The sequence below is a fragment of the Drosophila takahashii genome, chromosome X (assembly GCF_030179915.1).
Source record: "Drosophila takahashii strain IR98-3 E-12201 chromosome X, DtakHiC1v2, whole genome shotgun sequence".
NCBI lineage: Eukaryota > Metazoa > Arthropoda > Insecta > Diptera > Drosophilidae > Drosophila > Drosophila takahashii.
Window position 1 is genome coordinate 9,499,159 of NC_091683.1, and position 26,819 is coordinate 9,525,977.

General features: G+C 43.1%; 4 protein-coding genes and 6 non-coding genes across 11 annotated transcripts; 1 reads left to right on the top strand and 9 right to left on the bottom strand.

Annotated features, from left to right (window-relative positions):
• Positions 1-637: 637 nt before the first annotated feature.
• On the bottom strand, positions 638-7,331 carry mei-218 (meiotic 218). 2 transcript variants are annotated; one of them, XM_070218652.1, is made up of 7 exons: positions 7,141-7,301; positions 5,591-5,746; positions 4,330-4,572; positions 3,185-4,247; positions 1,789-3,107; positions 1,491-1,723; positions 638-1,437 (listed from the first exon to the last, which is right to left on the bottom strand). In XM_070218652.1, the coding sequence occupies exons 3-7, from the start codon at positions 4,479-4,481 to the stop codon at positions 1,118-1,120; spliced, it is 3,087 nt and encodes a 1,028-aa protein (XP_070074753.1). In that variant the 5' UTR covers positions 4,482-4,572; positions 5,591-5,746; positions 7,141-7,301; the 3' UTR covers positions 638-1,117. The 2 variants fall into 2 exon arrangements, 1 of the variants encoding a protein (XP_070074753.1); XR_011419652.1 differs by lacking the exons at positions 638-1,437; positions 1,491-1,723; positions 1,789-3,107 and adding exons at positions 5,951-6,018; positions 6,608-7,048 and having other exon boundaries at positions 4,107-4,247; positions 7,141-7,331.
• A 689-nt stretch (positions 7,332-8,020) lies between these two features.
• Positions 8,021-12,264, bottom strand: RpS5a (ribosomal protein S5a). Its single transcript, XM_017151707.3, has 5 exons — positions 12,174-12,264; positions 10,549-10,951; positions 9,175-9,291; positions 8,810-8,908; positions 8,021-8,208 (listed from the first exon to the last, which is right to left on the bottom strand). Exons 2-5 carry the CDS (start codon positions 10,948-10,950, stop codon positions 8,140-8,142), a joined length of 687 nt encoding a protein of 228 aa, XP_017007196.1. The 5' UTR covers position 10,951; positions 12,174-12,264; the 3' UTR covers positions 8,021-8,139.
• On the bottom strand, positions 8,279-8,417 carry LOC123003515 (small nucleolar RNA psi28S-1192). Its single transcript, XR_006412630.1, has one exon. It is a non-coding gene; the product is annotated as a small nucleolar RNA psi28S-1192 (small nucleolar RNA).
• On the bottom strand, positions 8,444-8,583 carry LOC123003516 (small nucleolar RNA psi28S-1192). The gene has a single exon (XR_006412631.1). It is a non-coding gene; the product is annotated as a small nucleolar RNA psi28S-1192 (small nucleolar RNA).
• Positions 8,621-8,761, bottom strand: LOC123003517 (small nucleolar RNA psi28S-1192). The gene has a single exon (XR_006412632.1). It is a non-coding gene; the product is annotated as a small nucleolar RNA psi28S-1192 (small nucleolar RNA).
• Positions 9,001-9,145, bottom strand: LOC123003514 (small nucleolar RNA psi28S-2876). The gene has a single exon (XR_006412629.1). It is a non-coding gene; the product is annotated as a small nucleolar RNA psi28S-2876 (small nucleolar RNA).
• Positions 9,364-9,517, bottom strand: LOC123003521 (small nucleolar RNA psi18S-1854). The gene has a single exon (XR_006412636.1). It is a non-coding gene; the product is annotated as a small nucleolar RNA psi18S-1854 (small nucleolar RNA).
• Positions 9,699-9,853, bottom strand: LOC123003522 (small nucleolar RNA psi18S-1854). The gene has a single exon (XR_006412637.1). It is a non-coding gene; the product is annotated as a small nucleolar RNA psi18S-1854 (small nucleolar RNA).
• A 652-nt stretch (positions 12,265-12,916) lies between the features above and the next one.
• Chchd2 (Coiled-coil-helix-coiled-coil-helix domain containing 2) lies at positions 12,917-14,814 on the top strand. The gene is made up of 2 exons (XM_017151798.3): positions 12,917-13,084; positions 14,117-14,814. The coding sequence occupies exons 1-2, from the start codon at positions 13,038-13,040 to the stop codon at positions 14,580-14,582; spliced, it is 513 nt and encodes a 170-aa protein (XP_017007287.1). The 5' UTR covers positions 12,917-13,037; the 3' UTR covers positions 14,583-14,814.
• A 1,232-nt stretch (positions 14,815-16,046) lies between these two features.
• On the bottom strand, positions 16,047-25,562 carry xmas (RRM_XMAS2 and SAC3_GANP domain-containing protein xmas). Its single transcript, XM_044393543.2, has 5 exons — positions 25,410-25,562; positions 23,864-25,346; positions 20,686-23,102; positions 18,545-19,421; positions 16,047-17,559 (listed from the first exon to the last, which is right to left on the bottom strand). The coding sequence occupies exons 1-5, from the start codon at positions 25,451-25,453 to the stop codon at positions 16,627-16,629; spliced, it is 5,754 nt and encodes a 1,917-aa protein (XP_044249478.1). The 5' UTR covers positions 25,454-25,562; the 3' UTR covers positions 16,047-16,626.
• Positions 25,563-26,819: the final 1,257 nt, after the last annotated feature.

Consider the following 26,819-nt stretch of genomic DNA (forward strand, 5'->3'; position numbering starts at 1 on the left):
CAATTTTTTTATAAGGGGGTACATCATGATTTTTTACGAAAAATGATAAAAAAATAAAATGTCCAGGTTTAAATGCCAATCGATTGGAAATTTAATAACGAGTTCAGAAAGGTATGACAATCCATATTTGGAACATTATTTTCATTGCTACGGTCAAAAAACCAATTATTTTTTGTGAAAAATTGGGATCTGGCTTTTTGGCAAAAATATGAATATTTCCTTTTCGTTTTTTTGCTGTAACTTGGCCAAAAATGGTCCTACACCAAAAATACGCACTGTTTTAAACAGATAACAAAATAATAAATAAATCCATGACACTTTAAGGGCGATCTTGGAAAAATAAAATTTTCGTCAATTTTCAATTTTTTTATAAGGGGGTACATCATAATTTTTTACGAAAAATGACAAAAAAATAAAATGTCCAGGTTTAAATGCCAATCGATTGGAAATTTAATAACGAGTTCAGAAAGGTATGACAATCCATATTTGGATTAATATTTCCAGTGTTTCGTGTAAAATACCGATTTTTGTAAGATTTTCAAAGTTTTTATTAAATATAGTATCAGGTTTGAAAATATCCTTCTAGAATATTCTCTGGTATCACATAAGTTATATGTATTAATAAAAAGCAAATGTATACTCCTGGCCACACATTTAATTTTAATATTTGTACCAAAAACAATTTTGAAAATTTTTCAAGCCTCCGAAAGATAGCAAAATATGGTTGATGATTAACAGGGATTAACAATCCGTTAGAAGATTATTGAAACGATGGCTCTTGATTATCGCGCATAGGAACTTTAAGAGCTATCCGCGATCGCCAGGCGATATACACAAAACATATACCGAATGAATCAAGTGGAAGGTGTGGAAAATTCGATGTTTACAAATTTAGAACGTTTCATTTTGAGGCGCTGTTTGTGATACGTAAATAGTGAATCCATTGGAGGTAGTAGTATTGTCTCGGCCCCAGGGGCGATTTTGTTTACAAGCGCAATTGTTGTAAATTCATCTATCTTTCTATATAAAACTACAAAACGTATTCAAAGTGTTCCAGAGAGCGTTGTTTTGGCTGGTTATAAACCCAAGAGTGGTGCTAAATCAATGGCGAGTTAATTTAGGGCATTCCCCAGCTGTCCGTGCGTCGCCGTTTGGCCGCCTGCAGGCCCAGTTCCTCGTCCTCGTAGCGATCCAGATACTGCAGCAGCCAGCGGGCGAACTCATTCATATACGGATCGATGCGCGAGATCACGCTGAAGGTGACCACCGCCGGCGGAGCCAGCTGATCCTTGGCGCCGAAGATGCGCTGCACGAAGTGCTCGCAGTGGAAGATCGCCACGCAGACGTCCGACTCGAGGACCTCCAAACGCAAGGCCAGCTTGGCAAAGGACTCGGCGAACTGCTTCATCACAATGTACGTCTTGCTGGAGAAGACGGCTGAGAAGTTCGTGAATTAGAAGAGTACAGCACTATAAATCATAGCCACTCACTTGGTCGCTCCTTTCTGGAGATCACATAGTACTTTTGCAGCATGTGCTGAGCTTTATCGCTGAAGATGATCTTGCGCTGGTGCAGCAGATGGATGAGCATGCGCATGTCCTCGTCGGGAATGTTGAGGCCATCGTTTGGCATATTCTGTCCCTCGGCGGTATGCTGGTTGATCAGAAAGTTCCAGAGGCTGTCGCTCACCTGATCGCCCATATAAATGGGCAGGCCAAAGATCCTGTAAAATATATATATCATTTTATTAATTTACAAGCTGGTCTGCAGATATATCCCCCAACTTACGGGCACAATTTGGCCAGGACCTGCGTCTGATTGCTGGAGTTGTCGGGCTGCCAGTGCGTCCAGACGGCCGCCTCGAGGGGCTGATCGATCTGCAGCTGCGGCACGGGCACCGCTCCGTTCTCGAGGCACTTCTCCAGCTGGGCGCCCTGCTCCCTGGCCAGTCGCGTCCAGTCGCCGGCATAGTAGACACCCTGCTGGGCCAACAGCAGCGGACTGGCCACCACCCAGTTGAAGCGCGTGGGCAGGGCACTAAAAGTCGGCTGCAGTCCGTAGTCGTGGGCGCCCAGGAAGCGCGGCGCCAGCTGGCCCACGTGGCTCATCAGGCGCTGGGCCATCAGGCCGTCGGTGGCGATGATGCACAGCGAGATCGGTGGACGCACCTCCTCCGTTTCGATCGAAACGATGCTGGCCAGCAGCACCATCTTGAGGTACACATAGCAATCCATGGGCACGCACTCCTGGCTGAGCTGGGCACACAAAGCGTAGACAAAGGAGTAGTCCGAGTACTGCGACGAGATCAGATGATGCAGCTTCTTGATGCTCAGCGGCACGCAGTTCAAATCGGGCTTGGGATGCTCCTGATTGGGCGCCCGGAATAACTTGTGACGCTCTGTCGGCTCATCAACGACGATAGCGGCGTCTGGCGCGTCGACGAGCGAATGCTCCTGCGACTCCTGGGAATCCTGCGATTCCGATTCCTGCTCCTCCGACAGGGTATCCTCTCGGTCCAAATCCAACAGCGGCCTGCTGTACAACAGGTCCTCGTCCTGGCGAAAACTTGACTGCTCCTGGCTGTGCTGCTCTAACAACGCTGGCGAACTGAGCGTATGGGACAACTGGCACTGGCTCGGGCCGGAAATACTGGACGGGAGGAGGAGCTGGCTGGGAGACCAGTCGGTAGACAAATCCGTGCTGGGGGTGCCCACACCAGTGCAGGGGAGGCTGGCAAGCCGAAAAACCGACTGCGCGGCCTGGATGCTCTGGATCTCGATGGGAATTTGCGATGGCGCCGGGTGGTTGTATATATTCCCCGACTGCGGATTGTAGTAGATAAACGGCGGCGGCGGATTGCAGCCGGGGTTCACCTTGATGGTTTCAGGCGGCATATGCGCTTGGATGGAGCAAATTGGAACTGCGGGAGGCGGCGGAGGAGGCGGCGGTGGAGGCGGCGGCGGTGGAGGAGCCACAGGCGGGGCACTGTAGTAGCAGTTGGATGGCATCACGGGCGTCGGCAGCAGTCCCACACTCGATGTCCGGCTGGGCAGAGCAGCTCCGTCCGCATTCAGGGAGCGCAGATATCGCTGGAGACGCCGTCTTCGCTGTGGTTGTTAAATGGAAGCAGTAAAAACGAGACTATAAACATTATTATAACTTATAATTTATAAGCATAACTCACGCTCAATCTGGGTTTGCGGCGAAAGACTTGGGCATCTGACTGCTGCTCCAGAAGCTCTGGTGGCTCATTCGATTCTCCGCCTGACTCCCGCTGCTCCCGGGGACGAAACTCCTCGGCATTCGAGTTCAGCAGGCTGCGCTTGGCCAGCTGACGCTCCTCCGGCGAGGATTGCAGCCGCTGGTTGCTGTTGTTGGGTCGCGGAAATCGCCTGTCGCTCTGGCAGTTTGGCGACGGCGGCACCACGTCCTCATCATTATCCTCTTTAGGAACAGGAACCCTTTCAACTGGCATCGAGGATTGGCTTTCCTTCTGAGCTGTCTTTGCTGGACTCTTTGGTTGCTTCGGCTGCTCCTGCTGCTTGACAGGACTCCTCTGATGTTGCGAAGACTTTACAGGACTCTTTTCGCCTGGAGACTTCCTCGATTGCTTCGCTGGACTGACTGGAGTCATCTGCTGTTCCTGAAGGCGTTTGCCAGGAGGTTTTCCAGTATTACCAGCTGATTTTCCCTGAGTCTTTTGCTGCTGCCTGAAAGGATTACCCGCAGTTTTCTGCTGCTCCTTTGAGGGACTAACTGAAGCCTTGTCTGCACTCTGGCCTGGCTTATTCTGCTGACCAGGCAGCACCTTGTTCTCCTCCTGATTTCGCTGATCCCGCTGGGCAGAATCTTTTCGCAGCAAAGTGATCTTTTGATTGTCGCCCGGGCGCACTGAACCCAGCCATTTGGCCACCGACTGCTGCTTGTCCACCGATGCCGTTGGCGATGGCGGACGCACTGCCTCTGGCAGAAAGTTGGCCAGCACCGGCGGTTCGCGACGACCGCGAAAGCGTGAACCCAAGTCCTCTAAATTCGGCAGCGGCGGCGTCGCTTGCTTGGCCCTCTTCAGACGCTTTCCCAAATCCGGATACTCCTCGGTATTTACATTATAGTGGCCATCGGACTGGCGATTCTCACCGGTTGAGTGCCAGACATTTACAGGTGGCTTCGAAGCATCCTCGCCAGGAGGTGTTGGCGTGATAACGGGAGTCACATCGCTCTCGAGCGGCTCGAGCGATGGTATGGTGCTGGGAATATAAATATATATATTATTATTATTAAATATATATATTAAATAAATATTTTAAATTAAATTGCGTATTTTCCTACCCCAGGGAGCTTTTGTTGGCATTTTGAGATTCATTAGTTGAGGATGTTGTTGCCTGGAACTGCTCGTCATCGCCGCGCAGGAAATCGTTGAGCTGCACGGGATTGCGACGGCGACGGGCCTTGTTCTCTAGATTGCTCTTCCTAGATGGCATGCTTCCAGTTGATAGGTGCTGGCCGATACAGCGAAGTAACAGGTAACGAGGTAGCTAGATCCCAACTTTAATTCACAGTCGTGGGCGTGGGCTATCAGGAGAAATGGAATATATATTTTAAATTCAATTGCGAAAATATTTAATTTTATTCTTAGCAAATAATCAAATGTTCAAATATCATGTTAGTAACTATTTTATTAACTATTTATAACTAAGTAATTTAATTATTTATACGAAAAAGTCACTCCATATTTGGATCATTATTTCCAACGTTACGACCAAAAATCTGATATTTCAGGATGAAGAATATGCATTTCAATTTTTGACGAAAATATGCATTTTCTTTTTGGTTTTTTAGTCGTATCTTGGTCAATTTAAGGCCTACAGATAAAAGACCGACTGTTTTGAACAGCTAACGACCTAAACTAACAAACCCCATCACTTTCTGAAAAATTTATTTTTTGATAAATTTTCGCTTTTTTTATAAGGGGTTACATCACGATTTTTGCAAAAAATGGCCAAAAAATAATATATCCAGATTTAAATGCCAATCGATTGGAAATTTAATAACGAGTTCAGAAAGGTATGTCATTCCATATTTGGATCATTATTTTCATTGTTTCGGTCAAAAAACGACATTTTTTTTGCGGAAAATTGGCATCTGGGTTTTTGGTAAAAATTTCAATTTTTCCTTTTCTTTTTTTGCTGTAACTTGGCTAAAAATGGTCTTACACCAAAAATACTTACTGTTTTGAACAGATCAATAAACTTTCCGGGTGATCTTAAAAAAATAAAATTTTCGCCAATTTTTCATTTTTTTATAAGGGGGTACATCACAATTTTTTGCAAAATATGACAAAAATTAAAAATTTCTAAGTTGTAATGCCAATCGTTAGGGAATTAAATCACGAGCACAACAAGGTATGACATTCTATATTTGGATAATTACTTCCATTTTTATGGGAAAGAACGGATATTTTAGGGTTGAAAATCAGGATCTGGGATTTTCTTAAATATACGATTTTTCGTAGTGTTTTTTAGTTGTAATAATTACACATAGTTTGTTAAGTTAAACGTTTAGTTACTTCTAAAAAAGCGAAAGAACTCACCTCTTAGGCGGACCAATTTGGGGCGATGAAGGCAGCCGGTGGTGCGAGGTGTCTGTATTGCAGAACTGGGCAGGATGGCCAGGATTCGGTAGGTTTCTGTGACGCGCAACTTTTGGTATTCACTCATGGGCCTCGAGCAGCCCGAACACAGAGGAGCTGAAAGATAGCCATCGAATGGTATTAGAAACAGAACCACAGAGATCTATGAAAAGTGCAGATATTAAATGGAAAATCAAAAGAAAATATGTTAGGGGATTCATGCCAATAATGGTTAGCCTTCACAGATGACAGGTGAGTATTAGTTTTGGACAACATGCTTGGTGGGTTCTTAGGTGCGAGCCTAGTCTCTATAGGACATACCATCCGTTGAGCTGGTCTGTATGGCATTGCGCATACAGCCGCTGCCGCAGTACCAAATCGATTGCAGGCTATATGTTGTGATATAAAATGGGGAAAGTGAGTTTACCTCTTCGGTGACCGAAGCTTCGAATGTCCCGGCAGAGCATATATGATATATAATTATAATAATATAATATAAACAAGGAAATTTGACTCGATCTCTATAGTTTTAAGTTGATCTAGACACGGAAACTGACTTGGGAAGTCTGGAAAAGCTAAGAAAATATACTATGAACTGCATTACCAGTCGAAAAAACTGATGTAACAAGAGATCTTGGAACCGTTTGGTATAATACAGGGCTTAGAAAATTAAAAAAGCATGGAAATGCATAGACAGATCTTGAAAACTACAATACTAAATAGGTTATAAACTAATATACTAATATATCTTGGAACTGTTTGCAATAATATATGGCTCAAAGTTAAAAAAGCATTGAAATAAATAGAGAGATCTTGAAAACTTGAATATTAAATATGTTATAAACTGATATACTAATAGATCTCGGAACCTTTTGGTATAATACATGGTTTAGAAAGTTAAAAAACTTGCGATACTAAATGGTTTCTAACGACTACAAGCGATTCCCTGCCAGGACATGGACAAACTGAGCCACTGACACCAGTGTTTCCTGCGGCGTGAAGGCGGCCAGGATGCCCTGCACCTGGGAGAGTCCCAGGCGGAGCGCCTGATCGCGCGGCTCGAACTGGAGGCCCGGGCTGGGAGGCAGGCCCACCAGGCGCCACTGGGCGTGCAGCTGGTTGATGTCGATGGGCTTCAGGCCGGCGTCCCTGAGATGTGACCTGACCAGGCCGTAGATCGAGTACCGGAGGGCCTCCTGGAACTGCAGCGGCTCCTCGACGATCAGCTGGAGCAATCTAGGCGAGATGTCGAGCAGGCGGGCGTAGTCAAAGTCCAAGCGCAGCTGGATGGGGGCCAGCAGGTCCTCCGGCCGCCGGGAGCTCCGATAGTTCGCCACAAAGCGGCCAGCGGAGCCCTCGACCAGCTTGAGCAGCTGCGTCTGCCGGCAGAAGTGCTCCACCAGCCTCTGCTCGTGGAATCTGCATTATAGTATTTCGTGTCTCAAATGTCAAAAGAGGCTAAAAGTTGCAAATTCATTCCCGTTTTCTGGCCAGGATTGCCGTCCACTTACTGGCTATTCGATGGAGTCTCGTTGGTTACTTCTGATTCAGCGGCGGCATCCACTGTGAACATCTTACTCCAAGACCGGGAAATGCTAACGAAAACGCAACTCAACTCAATCCGACCAACTACCAAAGGAATTTAAGGTTTAAGGGTGAATGAAAGATGAAAATGACACTCCGCCAGTAACTCTAAAATAAATTGAAATCGATATCAGGAGGCAATATCTAATGTCGAACTATCGGGCTCTGCAGCACGTCGATATTGGGAATCGATATGCGTCTGAACCAATCGATCCCTATCGGCTGATGAAGAAAAGTTAAAAAATACTCAAACCTAAAAAAAATCATAAGTAATAAATTACAATTTCGAAACTGCTCTTATTTATCACAAACACTTTTGAAAGTATCGAAAATCGACGTTGTTGGGCAAGCGGGAATTTTAAAATATATTATTAAAATAATTATTTATAAAAAAGGGGTTTACCGATGTTTGTAAATTTACAAAAAATAGTAGTAATCACTATCGATAAAACTATTAAACTGTCATTATTATAACCATGATATAATGAAAATGACAGCTAAAACGTTTTTGTAGGGTTACCTTCTTTTTAGAAACAAGCGTCTGTAAATATTTATTTATAAAAAAAGGGTTTTACCGATGTTTGTAAATTAAAAAAAAATAGTAGTAATCACTATCGATAAGAAACTACTTCCCTCTATTAAACTGTCATTATTATAACCATGATATAATGAAAATGACAGCTAATAGGGTTAACTTCTTTCTGAAAACAATCGTCTGTAAATAGAAACAAACTAAAATATCGGCTTTATCGCTGACAACCAAGTTTATTGAAAACTAAAAACTATTAAAAAAAAGATTGCTCTACATTGGATTTTTCATCTTGTTGTTTATTTTAAATTTAGTGTATCATTTCGCAGTGTACACACGTTATTTGTATAAAAAAAAACAGACACAGAAGTTTGTTTTTGCTGGTGATGATGTCTCCTTAACGGTTGGACTTGGCCACACGCTCCAACTCATCCTTCTTCTTGATGGCGTACGAGTTGGAAGAACCCTGTAAATAAAATATATGGTCAGTAATTGTTTTTATTTTAATACAAAATGTTTTTAAAAATATTTAAAGCTACTGTTCCTCTACGTTTCTCATGTGCATTGAACTGAAATGCTGTCACAAGCACAAGGATAATAGAGGATGGGCATTTATCTGGTCCAAAAGCGAGACTACATAAATAAACCATCATGCAGAATTAGATTGGACCCATAACTACTACTATATAATCTCGGTTTTCTTTTGTTCTTTTACGTTTCTCGTGTGCATTGAACTGGGCTATTATCGCAAGCACAAGGATAATAAAGGATTGGTGGTTCTTCTGGTCCAAAAGCGAGACTACATAAATAAACCATGATGCAGAATTAGGTTGGACACGAGGTTCTCTAACGGATTCAGTTGAAAATCTTAACTTAGTCAATGTTCTTTTACGTTTCTCGTGTGCATAGGACAGTAGAGTGGCCACTAGCACAAGGATAATAAGAGATTTGGAGTTTGATCTGGTCCAAAAGCGAGACTACATAAATAAACCATGATGCAGAATTAGGTTGGACTAATAAGGAAGCTAATTTCCTGGCTTCTCGATGGAAAATCCCCATTTCCTCACCTTGGCAGCGTTGATCAGCTCATCAGCCAGGCACTCAGCGATGGTCTTGATGTTCCTGAAGGCAGCCTCACGAGCTCCAGTGCACAGCAGCCAGATGGCCTAGAAGAAATTAATAAAAAAAATATAATTAGTAAATTAATTTACATAATTTACATATCTTTTCAAACCCCAAAACATGTTATATAATAGCAATAAATGTCTCTTCGTTTCATACGCCCAATGTCGGCTAAATTACACATTATGACGCTACGGATATTAGATAGAATTTCGATCTAGCCAAGTGTTATAAGCAAGCAGTCTCCAATCGAACCGCAAGCCATTGCTACCGGCCACTGAATCAAGTTGAATCCTCTCAAGAAACCCACCTGGTTGACGCGACGCAGGGGCGACACATCCACAGCCTGGCGACGGACGGTACCGGCACGTCCAATACGGGTGGAGTCCTCACGGGGTCCCGAGTTGATGATCGCGCTGACCAGGATCTGTAAGAAATGGCAGGGGGAAATTTAATAATTAGTTGGCTGCATAATCTATTAAAAATATCAGGTTTTTTAGATGGTGTTCTGTTGATTTATGCTTTATTAAGGTCGCATCTTTGAGCCAATGCCCTTAAGAGGAATAGCTAATCATGGGGTTTCCTTTGGTCCAATTGAATACCACAACGTTGTGGTGATCAACGCTGCAATTTTAGTTTTGGACGGAAAATGGTATCATCAATAAATTTTTTTTAGTTTAATTGTTGTTTTAATTTCCAGGAGAGCAGGAAGTGGTTTTAATCTTCAGGCACAAGGATAGTTAAAACAATTACAATTAGTATTAGTCCATTTTTGGAAATGCTCAGTACGACAGGGTGTTTTTCGTCTGGCATAGAGTTGGACTACAAATTGGTTCTGGGATTCTGTTGATTTATGCTTTATTAAGGTTGCATCTTCGAGCCAATGGCCTTAAGAGGAATAGCTAATCATGGGCTTTCCTTTGGTCCAATTGAATACCACAACGTTGTGGAGAATCAACGCTGCAGTTTTAGTTTTGGACGGATAACTATATCATTTCTAGTGTTGCCTTAAATTCCAGGAGAGCGGGAAGTGGTTTAATCTTCGAGCACTAGGATAATTAACGCCTTTTCCTCTGAGTCTCTTGTGTAATATGCTTTAGCTGGGCTGGAATTGCCTTCAACTAGCATTGAGGTCGACTCACTACGATATATTCTACAGTTTAGAGTGTTGAATTAATTTCCAGGAGAGCGGGAAGTGGTTGAATCTTCAAGCACAAGGATAGTTAACACCTTTTCCTATGAGTCCCTTATGAGTTTATGCTCAGTTTGGCTGGAAATCACCTTCAACTGGCATTGAGGAGGACTGCCTATTGTTTCGAGTGTAGCTCTAAGTTCCAGGAGAACCAAAAGTGGCTTTTTGTATCTTTAGGCCCAAGGATAATTAAAGCTCTGGTTCGCTATCAGTCCATTTTAGAGTGGATGCTTGGGAGAGCATGGATTACAAGCTAGCCAGCATTGAGGGGGACTTCGCTAATACTATTACTATGATGCTATGATGTGGTTTCAAGTTCCAGGAGAACGAGAAGAGGCTTTTGGCTATCTTCAGGCACTAGGATATTGAAGCCTGGCGGCTGCTCTGCGTGCCCATTCTACCCATGGCCGAGTGGCTTTGATCTCTGGCCACAGTTTAGCATGGGACGCTCGTTAGAAAGCGATTTAGATACAAATAGAGGGTTTTGCGAACCTGCAGAGGGTTCTCCCCGGTGAGCAGATGGATGATCTCGAACGAGTGCTTGACGATGCGGCAGGCCATCAGCTTCTTGCCGTTGTTGCGGCCCTTCATCATCAGGGAGCAGGTCAGGCGCTCCACAATGGGGCACTGGGCCTTGCGGAAGCGCTTGGCGGCATAGCGGCCGGCGGAGTGGGGAAGGTAGCGGGCGAACTTCTCCTTCACCGAGATGTAATCCTGCAGCGAGATGTCGTTGACGGTCACATCGTCGCAGGACCAGCGGCCGAACAGTTTGATCTCCGGCAGCTCGGTGGTGGCCACCACATTCGTCTCCAGGATCGTCTCGGCGACCTCGGCTTCCATAGGTGCCGCTGGCTCCTCGAAGGTCTCCACCACGTTTTCAGCTACTTCGGCCATGCTGCAAAGAGGGTTTTTAAAGGGGAAATACTTTTCAGTTAGTCACGTGTTTGCAAGTGGATATTGTACTATGAGATACTGGAGGGTTTTGCTATCTATTGGGTATTTATAATGCTTCTTTGAAAACCCCATGTTTGTTTAGTGAAATTTAAATGTTTTATCCTTAATTTATTAATCTTTTGGTTATTGTGGTGCTTTTTTTTTAAAGAATTATAGGCAAAGACTTGGTCAAACCAAGAAACGTGTTTTTTTATTTGTTTATGGGTAAGAGAATAAGATCAATATTTTAATATGATTAATAATGTAGAAGACAAATCATTAAAGGTTGTCAACTATTAAATATTATTATTATTATTAAAAAAAATAAAGATTTATGGACCAAATAAAGTAATGTTTTTAGCAGTATACTAATAGGTAAATCAAAGTTTTACAAACAACTAAAAAACTGAATTATATTTTGTAAATTATTTTTAAAGCCGCCCATTTATTATATACATTTGTTTATAACTTTAGGATAAAGTATTATGGGAAACCTCGTTTTTCACATAGAATTTTTTTAACAGAAAAAAAAGGTTTATGGCAATTTAAATTTAAGGTTTCTTTTTAAATTCTAAAACTAAATAACAAGTTTAATCTAAAGAACTGAAAACTTAAAAAAAAACTGTTTTTAAGTAATGATGATTTCACTACCAAACACATTTTTACATTAAAAAAAAGAGTTTCAACAGTCATTTAACCAATTTAAATTAAGATTTAAGGAATATTTCTGCGTTGTTAACACGTTTTTTAACAGTAAATGCGCGCTACATGCACACAGACACGGCCACCGTACACATATACACACACGCTGTTGTTGTTGACCTGCGACTTTATATCTTTGGAGCGATATTATTAAGAGGAATTTCAAGACCGGGCCTTTGATTTAGTTCAGCATTCACATTATATATATATTATTACTTTGCGCAGCAAGCAAATGAAAAAAAAATACAAAAAAAAAGGTGAAACCAACACGTGTGACGCACTCACACAGCCGCACTCGCGCACACACACACAAACAAAAAGCCGCCCGTCTTTAACCTCATTTCGTGGGAAATTGCATTTTCTAGCGATTTGCCGCAATAAATTCACAAAACCCTCAGTATCCACACTTGGCCCCAGCCTTTAGCCGTCTTTTGGCCAAACTCTGGCCACAATCCACACAGTTAAACGTCGAAAGCCCTTACTTTGGTCACAGAAGAAATCGAGATACGATGTCAGCGCAAAGGCAAACGCCTGAAAAAGAACATGTTGGGGCAGTGTGCGGCAACGCCAGAAAGTCACATTTCCGCCGACACGCGCACGGTTGCATTTCGGCGGCCAGGGCTGCGAGGCGGGCGAGCTATCGATAGCCGGTTGATGCGATAGTTGGCCAGTATCTCTTGGTTTATTCGCTGTTTAGAGTGTAAGTTCTTCTTGTGGCTTACTTTTATGTTGATAGAAAATAATAATGCTCTTATAATAAATATCAAACTAATAATTAACTGGTTTTAGCAACCGCGATGGCTGGACTTCCTATCGATATGCGGCTTTTGAGCGCTTTGCCAGTCACCACGCTGAGCGATAGTTGCCATTCACTCAAAAATAATTAACGGTCACGTTAAAAAAGAAAAAAATAATTATAATTACCTCTTAATTTAGATTGTATAATATAATATTTGATTACTAGAAAAACGTTTTAAAATTCTCATTCTTTTTCTAATATATTAAAGTACTAAAATCTTTTTTTAAATTTCGATATTTATAAATAATTGAATAATAATAATTTAGAATCTAATAACTGCAACTGTTACTCATAATACCTATTTATTTTCCTCTTTTAACTAGTATTTTATTTAATTCAACCATTCACTGCCGAAATCAGCTGACTCAACCAGGGCTGACACCCCAAGTAGCCGATAGTTTTCCGGTCACACTGCAAGCAGGCCGAGAACTTTCCAATTGGGATTATTTCGGAATTTCAGTTACCAGCTCGTCATCAAAACAGCAAGAACTGTTAAATTTTTGCGTGAAACAACCAAGTTAGAAGACAACAAATTAAAACAAACAAAATGGTTCGCCGTGGACGTTCAGCCAGCCCCCCGCCCTCCACTCGTCGGTAAGAAAAACAAAAAAACTAGGAAAATACGAGGAGAAAATGGAAAAGGCAGAGCGTATTTCGTAATCACTGGCAAATCAATCGGATGATCTGGCTTTATCTTATGGCTGGACAGCAATTTGCCTGCCGCTGCCGCTTTCCTTTTCGGGGCCCTGAAATGGGTTAAGGTTACGTAACCTTAAAAAATAAGAGGAGACCCAATAACATGGGATGTTTTCGGAGGAGCTGTCGGTCTAACGGGTTTCCCGTCAAATCTGGCTTTTTTTCGAGTGCCGGAAGTATTCAAAAACACCGGGTTGTGCTTATCAATACTAATGTGATAATATTAACTTTCATTTCATCTCACGTATTGCGCAAGTTTTAATGGTTTACTAACTGTTTTTTATTTAGCTTCATTTCTGTGTTTTAAGAAACCTTAAGTTTTCTTGTCTTGATGTTAAATTTAAAGTATACTAAATTCTCAAAGTTTCAAATTTCTTTAAATTTGAACTCTAAAATTTTGTCAAACTTCTAGAATTCCTGTAATCTTAATATTAAAAATACTTTGTCTGAAATATTGCCTTTTCCAATTCCTTAAAATGTAAATTATAAGTTTAAAAACAAAGTTGTAATAATATATTTTCTTATAAATTAGTTTTAGAAAAACTTGAAGAAATCAAAAAATTAAAAGATTCTTCAAAAATCCCGTAAAAATAATATTCATAAAATTAATCACTTATAAAATCATAAAACTAATAAAAAAAATATTAAAACATTCTTTAAAAATCCCTTCATTTTATATTTACGTAGTTAAATTAAGGTGGATTTTCAACCAGACTCATAAAAATCATATTCATAAAATTAAACACTTATAAAATCATAAAAATTAATTAAAAAAAACTAAAAAATCCGTTTATATTATATTTACTTTAATAAATTAACATGGATTTCCACCCAAAGACCCCTTATTTCGTCACAAAATAATCATCATCATCACTGATCAATGGTCAAAGTCCAGAATAACAACCGATTGTTTTTGTTTGTCGCCAACAGCTCCGCACCTGTGCAGGCCCGAGCCCCCGCCCCGGCACCCGCCGCCGCCGCCCCTGTGCCGGCCCGTGCTGCTGCACCGCCCCCACCGCCGGCGCCCGTGAGCGCTCCGCCCAGCGCCGTCGGCATGCCGGCCCCCCAGCAGCCCTCGATGTTCCAGCAGATGGCCGCCACCGCGGGAGGCGTGGCCGTTGGCTCGGCCATTGGACACACGGTGGGTCACGGGCTCACCTCGCTGTTCAGCGGATCCGGGGACAAGGAGGCAGCTGCTCCGGCGGCCGCAGCTCCGGCTCCCCAGCAGCAGCAGCCCTACTACGCCCAGCAGCAGCAGCCCAACGAGCCGCAGGGAGCCTGCGCCTGGGAGCTCAAGCAGTTCATCCAGTGCGCCCAGGGACAGGCGGATCTGACCCTCTGCGAGGGATTCAACGAGGCGCTGCGGCAGTGCAAGCAGAGCCACCATCTACAGTAGATGAAACCCCCTCCCCCCGGATTAATGGATGATGATCACCAGCCATCCACCGACCCCTTCGTTTAGTTCTTAATTGTTTAATTGCAAGCATCTGAAAGAGAGCATTGTTTAATTGTAGTGCAAAATGAAATGTTGAATAGAAAATCCCATTGGCAGCCCAAACTACGTACATCCTTTCCCCTTAAAAAAAAAAAAAACCCTGGGCTGTCAGTGCGGGCCAAAACAAAACAAAGTTTTCAAGAGTTTTTATTTATTATATATGGTAAACTATAAGAAAATTAACAACTCTAATTTATAATTTATGAAAACAAGCTATATAAAAATCGTAATTTATTTATATCCATACTTTTATTGCAAGCAAAAATCTAAGAGCTTTTGCTCTAAAAAATATTAGGAAAAATGTAGGAAATTACCAAATCTATTTTCCATTTTATTAAAACAAATTATACAAAAATCTTAATTTATTTATATACATACTTTTATTGCAAGCCAAAATCTAAGCAATATTTTCAAGAGCTTTTGCTCTAAAAAAAATAGGGAAAAATTTAGGAAATTTACAAATCTATTTTCTAATTTATTAAAACAAATTATACAAAAATCTTTATTTATATCCATACTTTGAGGGCAAGCCAAAAACTTAATATATTTCAGAGTTTTTCTTCTAAAAAATATATAGAAAAAATTTAGGAAATTTTCAACTTTTATTTTCATTTTATTGAAACAAATTATCTAAAAGTCTTTATTTATTTATAAGCATATTTTTATTGCAAGACAAAAATGATTGTAAAATATGAATGTCTCTATATGAATTGAATTTTTCTAGTCCCTTCTAGATTAAAAATTCATCTTACCTTTTCCGCCCTCCTCTGGAAAATGCAAATTTTGCATTCTATTGTGAAATGTGGCTTGTTTAAGGGTTGCCAAAAATAAGATAGGTGACATTGCACTTCTATAAATACGCAAATCGATTCATTTCCCCCATATATTTTCTTCCCTTTCTTTGTCACTATTTCTTTGTCACGTGTCTCGGTTTCTTTTGTTTTGATTGCAATTCGCTTCTGTTTTGTTGAAATTCATTGGTAAACAGGGGAAAAATATGATAAACATGTTTACCTATTTGTTAGTTGTTAGGCTATATTTATTTCAGGTTGATCGTGTGATTAGTCATCGTGTGCAGCGTAAAATCTGTCTTAATGGTCAAAATTTTGGGGAACTTCGAGTCTTACGAAATATTTCTTACAATATGGTAATTAAAAATAAGAAGAAAATTTAAATAGAGGATTTTGAGAAATATTTTAAATAATATTATTATGAAAACGCCATTCTAGAACTTATCATTTCCTTTGATTATGATTAAAAAAATTACAAACCTATAAAAAAAACCATTCCTGAAATAATAGACCCATTTATTTCATATATTTCAAGCAAAAACCCAACCAAATTAAAAAAAAAAACCTTACTGAATTCGAGACATCCAGTTATTTCCGTTATTATTCCAGAATTTATACATAGTGTCACCACTGTCCATAATTTTAAAGCGTATTGAGTTATGTGTTTGACATTCTTCCCTTTTTTTTTTGGTAATGGCTAATACGTAACAACTACGATTTTGACACCTAGTAACACTAATTTCTCAATTTAAACGGCATTGAAACACGGCTGTCTCTGATTATCCAAAAACAGTATCTATATAAAAAAAGGAACAAGGCCAAGCTACTTGAAAAGAAGAACTACTAAGAATGTGTGCCAAAAATGTGATGAAAGCGATAATTTTCGAAGAAAAAGCGCCCTCTTGCGGTGATTTTGAATTTCTCGAATTTCTGACAGTTTTGGATAGATAATTTTTAGAGTTTTGAAGTGGTTGGGTCTTGCGATTTCAAAGAGGTCTCCGGGGAGGAGCATCGATTCACCAGGTGTGCATGTATATATATTTGTAGTGTTCACTGCTCAATTTGGAATTCCGCTTCGAATGTGGATTTGCCTTCTCTTCGTCCGGGTTTTCATGGTAAAAACAGATGATATATAATATAGATCATCGGGAGCTTTATCTCCAGAGCTTCTCCTGAGCTCTCTGCTTCCGCTGAACGCTGGGCACCTGAACCTTTGGACTTTGAACCGGCTGCCTGGGTGGCCTGACCTTTTTGGAGGAGCTAGATGATCCCTGCTTGATTGCCGTCGACGAGCTGCGCTTGGCCAGGAAGTAGCCCTCGGTCATGTCCCTGGTGGTGCTCCGCTTGCCGGGATGTTGCCCTCGGCTGCGCTGGGAGTTCCTGATGCGCGGCTCCTCGAGATCCTTGAACGGATGCGTCGCCAGTTTGCTCACCTGCGGCAGTTTCTTGACCTCCAGGGAGGCGGCATTCCTCACGAGACGCGGCTCCCAGTTGAGGGCCTCCTGCCGGATGACGGTGAGCAGCGATGGCTTGACCACCACCTCCACGGGACGCGGCCGCTTGGCGCCGTCCTTGCGATGCAGCCTGGTCGCCGGCGACTCGCGGCGCGGCGACTCCCTGACCTCCAGATCGGCCGCCTGGATCAGCGATTTGGGCAGCACGGCCGGCAGATGGATGAACTGCTCGCGACGCAGCGACACATGGCACTTGCCCTGCTCGAGCAGCTGCCGGGTGGGCGCATTCGGCTGGTAGCCAATGCGAAAGGAGCCGTTTGGTTCAGTGGAGGCCAGCAGATCGGCCAGATGTTGCTGCAGCAATGCCCGCTCCGGTGCGCCACGTTTGGCCAGCCTTCTCTTGATGCCTCCGCCTCCGCTGGTCGGTTGATCCTCCTCCGCCTGTTGATCCTGTGACGCTCCTATGGGCCTGTAGACCAGCTCCTTGGTGATCAGCCTGTGGTGCTTGCCCCGCGACTCCTGGGCCATCAGCAGGGACGACTGGGACGACTGGGCCGCCCGGATGCTGGGCATTCGGCCCACAATCTCCATGGTGCGAGCCCATGGTGACCGCTCCTCGGGCTCCCAGACCATCTGCAAGGAAACGGGATAGTTTAGTTGAGTAATAAAGGTTGTTAATACCTAGTAAATTTGTAATCCCCTTTAATTCGAAGCTTTTTTTTTAAGTTTTTTAATAGATAATGGTGACCCCAACCTTTGTCAATTTTCTTTTATTTACTATTATTATTTTTATTCGGAATTTTGTTTAAGATGTTCACTTTTTGAATAGTCTGTTTTTTTCGACACATTCAAGTTTCCCATGTATTTGCAAAAAGGTGACCCAAAACTACGCTTTTAGAGCCACGATAGCAATAAATCCCAAATTTAAGATCCCTTTTTAGTTCTCTTTTTTTTTTAGTTTTTTAAAAAATTATGGTGACTCCAAACTTTGTCAATTTTGTTCTATAGTTCATTATTAAGGCTTATTTTCTAATTTTCTGATTATTGTTTATGATGTTTACTTTTTGAATACTTTGTTTTTTTTTCAACACTGTCATGTTTCCCATGTATTTGCAAAAAGGTGACCCAAAACTACGTTTATAGAGCCCAGAACTTTGCTAATTTTCTATTTTTAATATTAAACTATTAGGTTTAGTTATCTTATATTTTGGATTCACATATTCTTTGTATGGTGTTTACTTATTTGGGTAGTTTTTTCATTTAGGTGACCCAAAACTGCAAATTCTAGAGTCCCTTACTTGACCAATTCAAAACCGATTTCAAAGGGGTTTCTGGATTACTTCCCTAGTTATCTAAACTCAACAATTGTCTATTTAAATGTGGTGACCCCAAAAACTGCTTATTTCTTAAACTTTGTTGTACAAATCTCTAGTAATATTTTTAAATTTATTTTTCTGGTTTAATTTCCTTATTATCTGCACTCAACAATTTTCTATTTAAATGTTGGTTACTGAGTAATTTAACCGTTCCCTGCAGAAAGGTGACCCCAAACGGCTGATTTCACAAACTTTTTTGTACAAATCTCTTGTAATATTTTTAGATTTATTTTTAAACTCACTTTGCTGCTCTGCTGGACGTCCTTCATGCTCCTGGCGCTCGTCCTGCAGCTGGCATGCCGCAGGTGCTCCTGCTCGGCTGGTTGTCCCTGAAAAACGGGCACCGGCTGATGGTTGGCCGATCTCCGCCAGCCCTCGAGTTCCGAGACGACCTGAATCCTCTGGCCGCCGCTCGGCTGGCACCTGCGATGCCTTCGCCAGGTCTGGGTGGTCATACGGACGTTCTGCTGCTGCTCCCGGTGCCTCCTGGTGGAGCTGCTGGTGGTCCTCCACTTGCTGGCCAATCCGGGGGTCATCAGTGCGCTGGGCAGTTGCTCCTCCTGATCCTTCTGCTTCCTTTCCCTCGCCGATTGTTGATGCCGCAGGCGACTGCCATCTCTTCGCCGCTGGAGCTGCTGCTCCTCCTCCTCGCACTCCTCCTGGGTCACCTGCAGCTGGGGCACCGCCCGGCGTTCCACCAGCTCCTCCTCATCCTCGTGGGCGGGACGCAGCCGCGGGGCATAGAAACGCTGGCTGAGCACACTGGTCCAAAGATTGGACGAGGGCAGCAGGAGCGGTCGCATCGAGGAGTGCCGCCAGATGGGCCACTTGCCGCCCTGCACCGTTTTGGGGGCGTGGCGGGTATTCACAGGCAGCACGCAGCTCGAGGATCCCCGCCTCATCGCCTTCAAGCTCGAGCAAGCGGACAGCTTGCGGGTGAGCCGGGTGTTGAAGTTCACGTACGGCCGCCACAGCCTCTCTCTTCCATCCGGACAACCTCCTCCAACCAGCGACGAGAGGTGCGGCGTCCAGCGGAACTCCACCTGACCGGTGGCATTCATCTGGGATTCGCCGAGGGAGCCCCTGAGCACCGAAACCAAGCGGGACACTGAAAAAGAGAGGGATTTCGATTAGAAATTTGATTATTTGATAGTTTTTAATTAGATAATTACCTATTTCTTTTAGTTATTTATTGAATTTAAAGATACAAACATGTTTTTACATATTATTTTTAAAATAGTAGTGATTTTTAAATATTTCTTATTTATTTATCATTCCCAAATTTAATATTTACCTATTTCTTTTAGTTACAAATTTGTTTATTGAATTTAAAGATAACAAAAATATTTTTACATTTTATTAGGAATTATTATTTTAAAAAAGGTAGTGATTTAGAAATATTTCTTATTTATTCATCACTCCCTTATTTAAAAATTAATTATTTCTTTTATTTAAAAGTTGTATTTATTGAATTACAATTATACAAATAAGTAACTACGTTTTTTAATTTTTAAATTATTATAAAGCCGATTATTATTTTTATCTCATAAAATTAATTATTTTTATATTATATAAAAGCAAAAAAATTAACAAAAATGTTGTAAATGATTAGAAATCAAGTATTTCTTAATATAAATCTTAAATATATAACTACCTATGATTTTTTAGTTTTTAAATTATTATGAAGCCGATTATTATTTTTATCTTGTATAACTAATTTTTTTTATATTATTAAAAGAAATGAAACATAATTATTTTAAATGATTAGAAATCGAGTATTCTTAATGTTTTAAAAGATTAGAATATTTCTTAGATCGAAAAGTGCAGAAGGAATCGTAAATTCTCATATATGGTCCTTCTACCGCGATCCCTTACAGGTTCATGCACTCACCCCTTACCGGCCGCAGCTGGCCTTCCGTCTGAGCCACTATGCTCTTCATGTTCCAGGCAAATCCTTTTGTGTGGCTTTTGAGTGTAAAAAAACCTTAAAACAAAATAAAAAAAAAAACGGAAACACAAATATTTTGGATAAATGGATGCTTTCGCCTCGGAGCAGTTTAGTTGACTGACGTCTGTCAGTTGTGAGTTCAAGGCCCACTAGAATTCTTTACAAAACTATGGCTATCGGTAGGTCTTAGGGATTGTTAAAATAATGGGACTATCTCGCTCTATTTGGCGGCTGCTCATGCTGTCAGTATCTTGGGGATTTTACGCTTAAGACTAGTGGTTTTTTGAGCTTAAAAGTAAACTTAACTTAGCTTTCCTTTCACAATCGGCTATATAATGCTTAGACACAATTGACATAGATTTGTTACAATTAAATTAATTAAAAATTAAAAATTGGACATATGACTACTTCAAGTTGGGCCGCTTGCGTTTGGGTTGATTTTCGGCATCGCGAGATAGCTTCGATTTGCTCTTGCTCTTGGCTGTTTTCTGCGACGATCCATTGTAATCCCGCAGTGCCTCTTCCTGGCGACGGCGACACCTGCTAAGCACAGCCTCCGCCCGGCTCATGATCTCATCAAAGTCAAGGTGCTGCTCCATCTTCTCCTTCTCCTTTGGCTGCTCTTCCTCGATTGAAGCTACTTCACAGATCTGCGGCTCCTGGAACTCGTAGTACCAGGCGCTCAGAAAGCAGCTCCGCATCGTCTTCGTGCGATAAACAATTCCCCTCGGCAGATTCCCCGCCTCGCGCAGCCCGAACTGCAGTCTTTCGCTGGCCAGAAACTCCACAAAGTGCAGGTAGCCTTCCTCCTCGTTGGTTTGCAGGATTTTAATGGCCTGCAGGGCCACCTGCTCCACGCAATCCTCCGGCTGACTCACTTGTGCGCAGTCTAGGACCCACTGGCACAGGGATTCGGATCTCCCCTGCTGCAACTGCGGCAATTGCGGCAGCTTGCAGCGCTCCAGAAGCTGGACAATCCGCTGCCGTTGCTCCGGCAACTGCCAGCCGGTTTCAAAGTGCTCCAGGCGATTGGTGGTTGCTTCTATAGGCAGTGGCTCCACAAAGGCGCGCAGCTCCTCGGCGAAAAGCGGACAGTCCCGCACATCCTCGCCAGCCACCGTTTGCAGGCGACGCACTGCCTCGTTGAACAGATCCACGCAGAACTGCGGATACCGCTGGCAGCCCTTCCGAATGGCCGCATCCTGCTCGGCGGCATGCTGCAGGCGGCGAAAGAGCTCCGTTCCCAGATGGCCAAGCACAAACTCGCGCAGCTCCGCCTGCTGAAGCTCCTCCGCCGGCTGGCGTTCCCTTGATCTGGCCAAAAATCTGACAGCTGCCTCCAGTTCGATCATCAACCGCTGACGGAGGTTTGCCGATTGCCGCAGGGGGAAGATATGAAAGGAGTGGAGTCCCAAATCGAGGTGCCTTAGCTCTTTGTTCTCCTTATAGGAGATGTGAGGAGGATGCAGTAGGATTACAGCCACATCCTGGCAGCCGCTGGCCTGCAAAAGTTGCTTTAAACGCTGGGGAAGTTGCCGCTGATTTTCCACGCTCGCCAGGCAAATAATTCCATTGGCCGCGGAGAGTTTGTTCTTCTCCTGGTTGCCCTCCCAGATCTTCAGCACACTCAAGGCGATGCCCTGGGAGAAGCCCCTGATGTAGCAGCCATCGTTATTCAATGCCAACTGAGCATCTGGCGATTTCGGATGCTGCAGCAGTCCTTTGTTTATAAGGTAATCCAACTGGAAACCCACCTCTCCTTGGGGCAAACTCAACAGCAGCTTGTAGAAGCGCCTTGCTCCTGGCTGTCCACGCGGCAGCCACTCATCCAGAACGCGCCAAAGATCGAGCTTCAGCCAGCTTTGCTCCTCCATTCCAGCCAGCAGTTTGCTGTAATCGCAGGGTTCCCCCAAACGATACCGTCTGATCAGTCGCAGTGAATCCTCCACGCTGCGCTCCTCCACCAGGCGATCCGATTCATCGGCGCCGAAACTCAAGGGCAGCTGGTTGAAGAGTGTATCCTTCTGCTGCTGCGCGCGACGGTAGTTGCGCCACCGCCGCATGTAAACCCGCATGATGCCCAGCTCGTAGAGGGATTGCTGCATCTGTTGCTCGAGCAAATGATGCGTTAGTTCGTCGATCAGGGTTTCGTAGGAGCGGCAGGCTTGGCTGTGCAGCTGAAACTCCCGCCTGCAAATCTCAGTGAGGCTTAAGTGGAATATCTGCTGATAGGACTCTAAAGTTTTGGCTTTTTTGCGGGCTTCCCTTTCCTGCTTTTCCAGCTGACGCAGCTGCTCTAGTTTCTGCTGGCGCTGCAGCTCCAGTTGGAGTTCTATCTTCTCCTGCTCCCGCTGTCTCTCTAGTTTCTGCTGCTCCTCCTTCTCCCTTTGCCTGCGCTGCTGCTCCTCCTGCCGCTCCCTTAGTTTTCTACGCTCAGCCTCTGCTACCTTGGCCTCGTGTATGGCCATCAGTTCGGCCTCGCGCTCCTTGGCCGCCGCAATGGCCAGCTGGAGCGCCTGATGCTTGGCCTCCTCCTGCGCCCTGCGCTGCTGCTCGGCCAAAGCGAAGCTGAAGCCGCCGCCGCTGGGTTGTAAGGGTACTTTAAAGAAGTTGTCGTTCTGCGGGGAAGGCATCTCCTCCTGCTGCTGCTGCTTCTCCTCCTGCTGCTGCTGCTGCTGCTGCTCCTTCTCCATGCCAGGCAACTGATCCTTGGCCGCCCAGGCGACGCTCTTGAGCACTCCGTGCTCATTGAAGCTGTTGTGCGGCCGGTGGTCGAGGTAAAGGTGCCGCGGCGGCAACGGCTCCCCGCAAATCACCTCGCCCACGCTCTGCAGTCTCTTCATTTCCACCAGCTGGAAAATAAGAGTGTGACAATAAAATTAATATACATTTTAAGAGGTTTTTGGGGCTACCAATAGAGCCCTGCATGAATGGATTTAATGAATTATTTTGAATTTTTTGTTTTATATGAATGAATTAATCCGAATTTTGAGTTTAATAGAATTGAATGAATTTGAATTTCGAGTTTAATAGAATTAAATTAATTAGAATTTTGAGTTTAATAGAATTAAATGAATTTGAATTTTGAGTTTAATAGAATTGAATGAATGAATAGCATGGAATCCGAAATAATTAAAAGGACCATTTCTTTTGAAGAAGAAAGGGCCATAATTTCGTTATTAAATCTGCATTAATTTTATTTAAGCAGATTTTAAGCAGTTTACATTGAGTTGTTAACAATTTTCCACTTTTTGTTCTCAAAAGAAAGCCAAAAAACAAACAAATGTGGCAAATTCAACAAATTCATTAAAATTATTATTCAAAGTGAATTAGAAAAACATTAAATTCATTTCTAGACATCGGATTTTAGGTGAAATAGTTTTTTTTTAATATAATTTAAAGCCACATTTGATTGGTTACAATTTTTTTTACAAAAACCTCAATGAAGTTTGGCCTAAATCTAATTATACCTTAATAAATAAAATTTGTAACTATTCAAATGTGGCTTTAAATGGTATTAAAAAAAAACGATTTCACATAGAATTGAATTAAACAAATCATAAATTTCATGGCATACTATAATGATTCACGCAGGGCTCTAGTTACCACTCACTTCTATTTGCCGCGGCAGCTTGTAGTCCGTCTCCACCGTGTGCATCCGGCTGAGCACCACTCTCCCGAGCTCATTGACCTCCAATCCGTAGTGCTGGACAAAGTCGGCCGCCTCCTGTTCGCTGACGAAGCTCAGCATGTCGGTGATGTAGCTAAGCGGCAGCGAGGAGACCTCATCCTTGCGCGGCGCCCGATAAGCCTGAATCAAACGATGCAAGGCGAGAACCCGGAGACGCGTAAAGTAGGCCACCAAAATGCAGGCACTCAGATAGCTCGTCTCCTCGTCCACCAGCAGCTGGAAGAAGCGCACAAAGTTCGTGTCCTGCAGCGCCAAATGGAACTGGATGGCCTGCCGCACCTCCGGGCAGCTCTGCAGCTCCCCGGGCAGCTGGCCAATGTCCCACAGGAAGTTGGCATCGGCCAGATTGAGCAGCACGATATAGCCACGAAACTCCGCCTCCCGCGGACACTGAACGCCCTTCAGCCGGAGATCATGGTACATATACTTCAAGGTCTGCAGGCATTTAGTCAAATTCTCGGCATTAATCTTGCTATCGAAGACACTGGGATCGGCGGCCACCAGGCGAGCGGCGCAGTGGATGTGAAAGCGGGCGCACTGCTCCACCAGCTTGACGGCGCCCAGGGAGCACAGCTCCTGCTGGGTGATCTCCTTGCGGATGGAGCGCGTGCGGTCCCAAACGAAGTGGAACCAGTCGCCCATATGATGCCCAGACTCCTGTTGCTCGGAGATGTCCATAATCTCGTGCATCAGGTAGCTCATGGTCATGTGCAAAGCCCTCTCATCGCGCAGCTCGTGGGGAAGCGGCGTCTCCTGGTCGGCGCTGCTCCGGGAATATTGCTTCAATGCCCTCTCATGGCAGATCAGCTCATCGGAGCCCGGCTGCAGCTCGTAGATGGCCACCTGTCGCTGGAACTCGCGGAGAACTCGCTCCTTTTCGGGACACATGTCCGGGCAATGGCCCTGGGTGGCTCCTCCGCCCTCCTGGTTCTTTCTGGCCGCCTGATTCAGTCGCATCAGCTTATCGCGGGCCTCCAGCACGCGATAGCGCTCCTCGCTGGTGTGCGCCGGTCGCCTCATCACGTTCTCCAGCTCCCTGGCGGCGGGTGAGGGATTCTTGGGAGGATTTGGAGGAGGAGCAGCAGCAGCACTTGGCTTGGAAGCAGCATAATCACTCCGCCAACCGGACTGCAAAACACTCAGCTCCGCCTGGACATCGGGATCCACCCACTCCTCCGTTTTCTGGGCCGGCGCCGCATCGCTTTCCGCGTAGGAAATCCCGAACTGGTGGCCCTGGAATGTGGCGCCCTCGAGGAGGGCCAGCTCCGCCTCCTCCTCGCTGGCATAGCTCACCGTGCAGGTCATTCGCCGCGGTCGCAGGACGAAGTTCATCAGAGTGCCGAAGCGGCCGAAGTGCGAGCGGGCCACATATTTGTCCAGGAAGAGCTCCGGGATGTTGGTGCATCTGGCGGGGATTAGAGATCCCAGTGGGTTAAGGTAAAGAAGCCAAGGTGACTTATATACTCACAGCAGGGTCTTGTAGTTGTAGGCGCCGGGGCGGGGTTCTGCCATTTATCGTTTATAGTTAAAACTACTATTATTTCCCTTTTCACTACAATTATAGAGCGTACGTATGTGTTTTTATTTTGTTGTTAGAATTGCCGCCATTGGTTATCGGGATCAGTGTTGCAAGGCGATCGCAGCTCGGTGTACCTAGTAGCGGTTTATAGGTACAATATTTAGAGAAGATAAGAGGCATATAGTGGGAATTAATATTTATTTTACTTTATGTATTTATCTAATAAGTACAGGTGTACCTTTTACCCATCCAAGGTACTTATTTTTGCGTTTTTCTTTTACCTGAGTACCTTTCGCAGCACTGACCGCTGATGTACCGATAAATTATATCGATAAGCTGTCTAAAAAGCATTTACCTTAGCGGAGACACCATTTTTCGCAAAAAATCATAAACAAAAATTAAAATTGGCGAAAATTGTATTTTTCCAAGATCACACGGAAAGTGTTATGGATTTATTTATTATTTTGTTATCTGTTCAAAACGGTATGTATTTTTAATGTACGACCATTTTTGGGAAGTTATAGCAAAAAAAAACAAGAAGAAAAAATTTATACTTTTGTCAAAAACCGAAATTGCGAAAAAAAAAATTGGTTTTTTGACCGTAACAATGAAAATATTAATTCAAAGTATGGATTGTCATACCTCTCTGAACTCGTTATTAAATTTCCAATCGATTGACATTTAAAACAGAACATTTTATTTTTTTGCCATTTTTCGTAAAAAATTATGATGGACCCCCTTATAAAAAAATTGAAAATTGACGAAAATTTTATTTTTCCAAGATCGCCCGGAAAGTGTCATGGATTTATTTATTATTTTGTTATCTGTTCAAAACAGTGCGTATTTTTGGCCAAGTTACAGCAAAAAAACGAAAAGGAAATATTAATATTTCTGCCAAAAAGCCAGATTCCAATTTTTCACAAAAAATAATTGGTTTTTTGACCGTAACAATGAAAATAATGATCCAAATATGGATTGTCATACCTTTCTGAACTCGTTATTAAATTTCCAATCGATTGGCATTTAAACCAGGACATTTTATTATTTTGTCATTTTTCGTAAAAAAATCATGATGTACTCCCTTATAAAAAAATTGAAAATTGACGAAAATTTTATTTTTCCAAGATCGCCCGGAAAGTGTCATGGATTTATTTATTATTTTGTTATCTGTTCAAAACAGTGCGTATTTTTGGTGTAGGACCATTTTTGGCCAAGTTACAGCAAAAAAACGAAAAGGAAATATTAATATTTTTGCCAAAAAGCCAGATTCCAATTTTTCACAAAAAATAATTGGTTTTTTGACCGTAACAATGAAAATAATGATCCAAATATGGATTGTCATACCTTTCTGAACTCGTT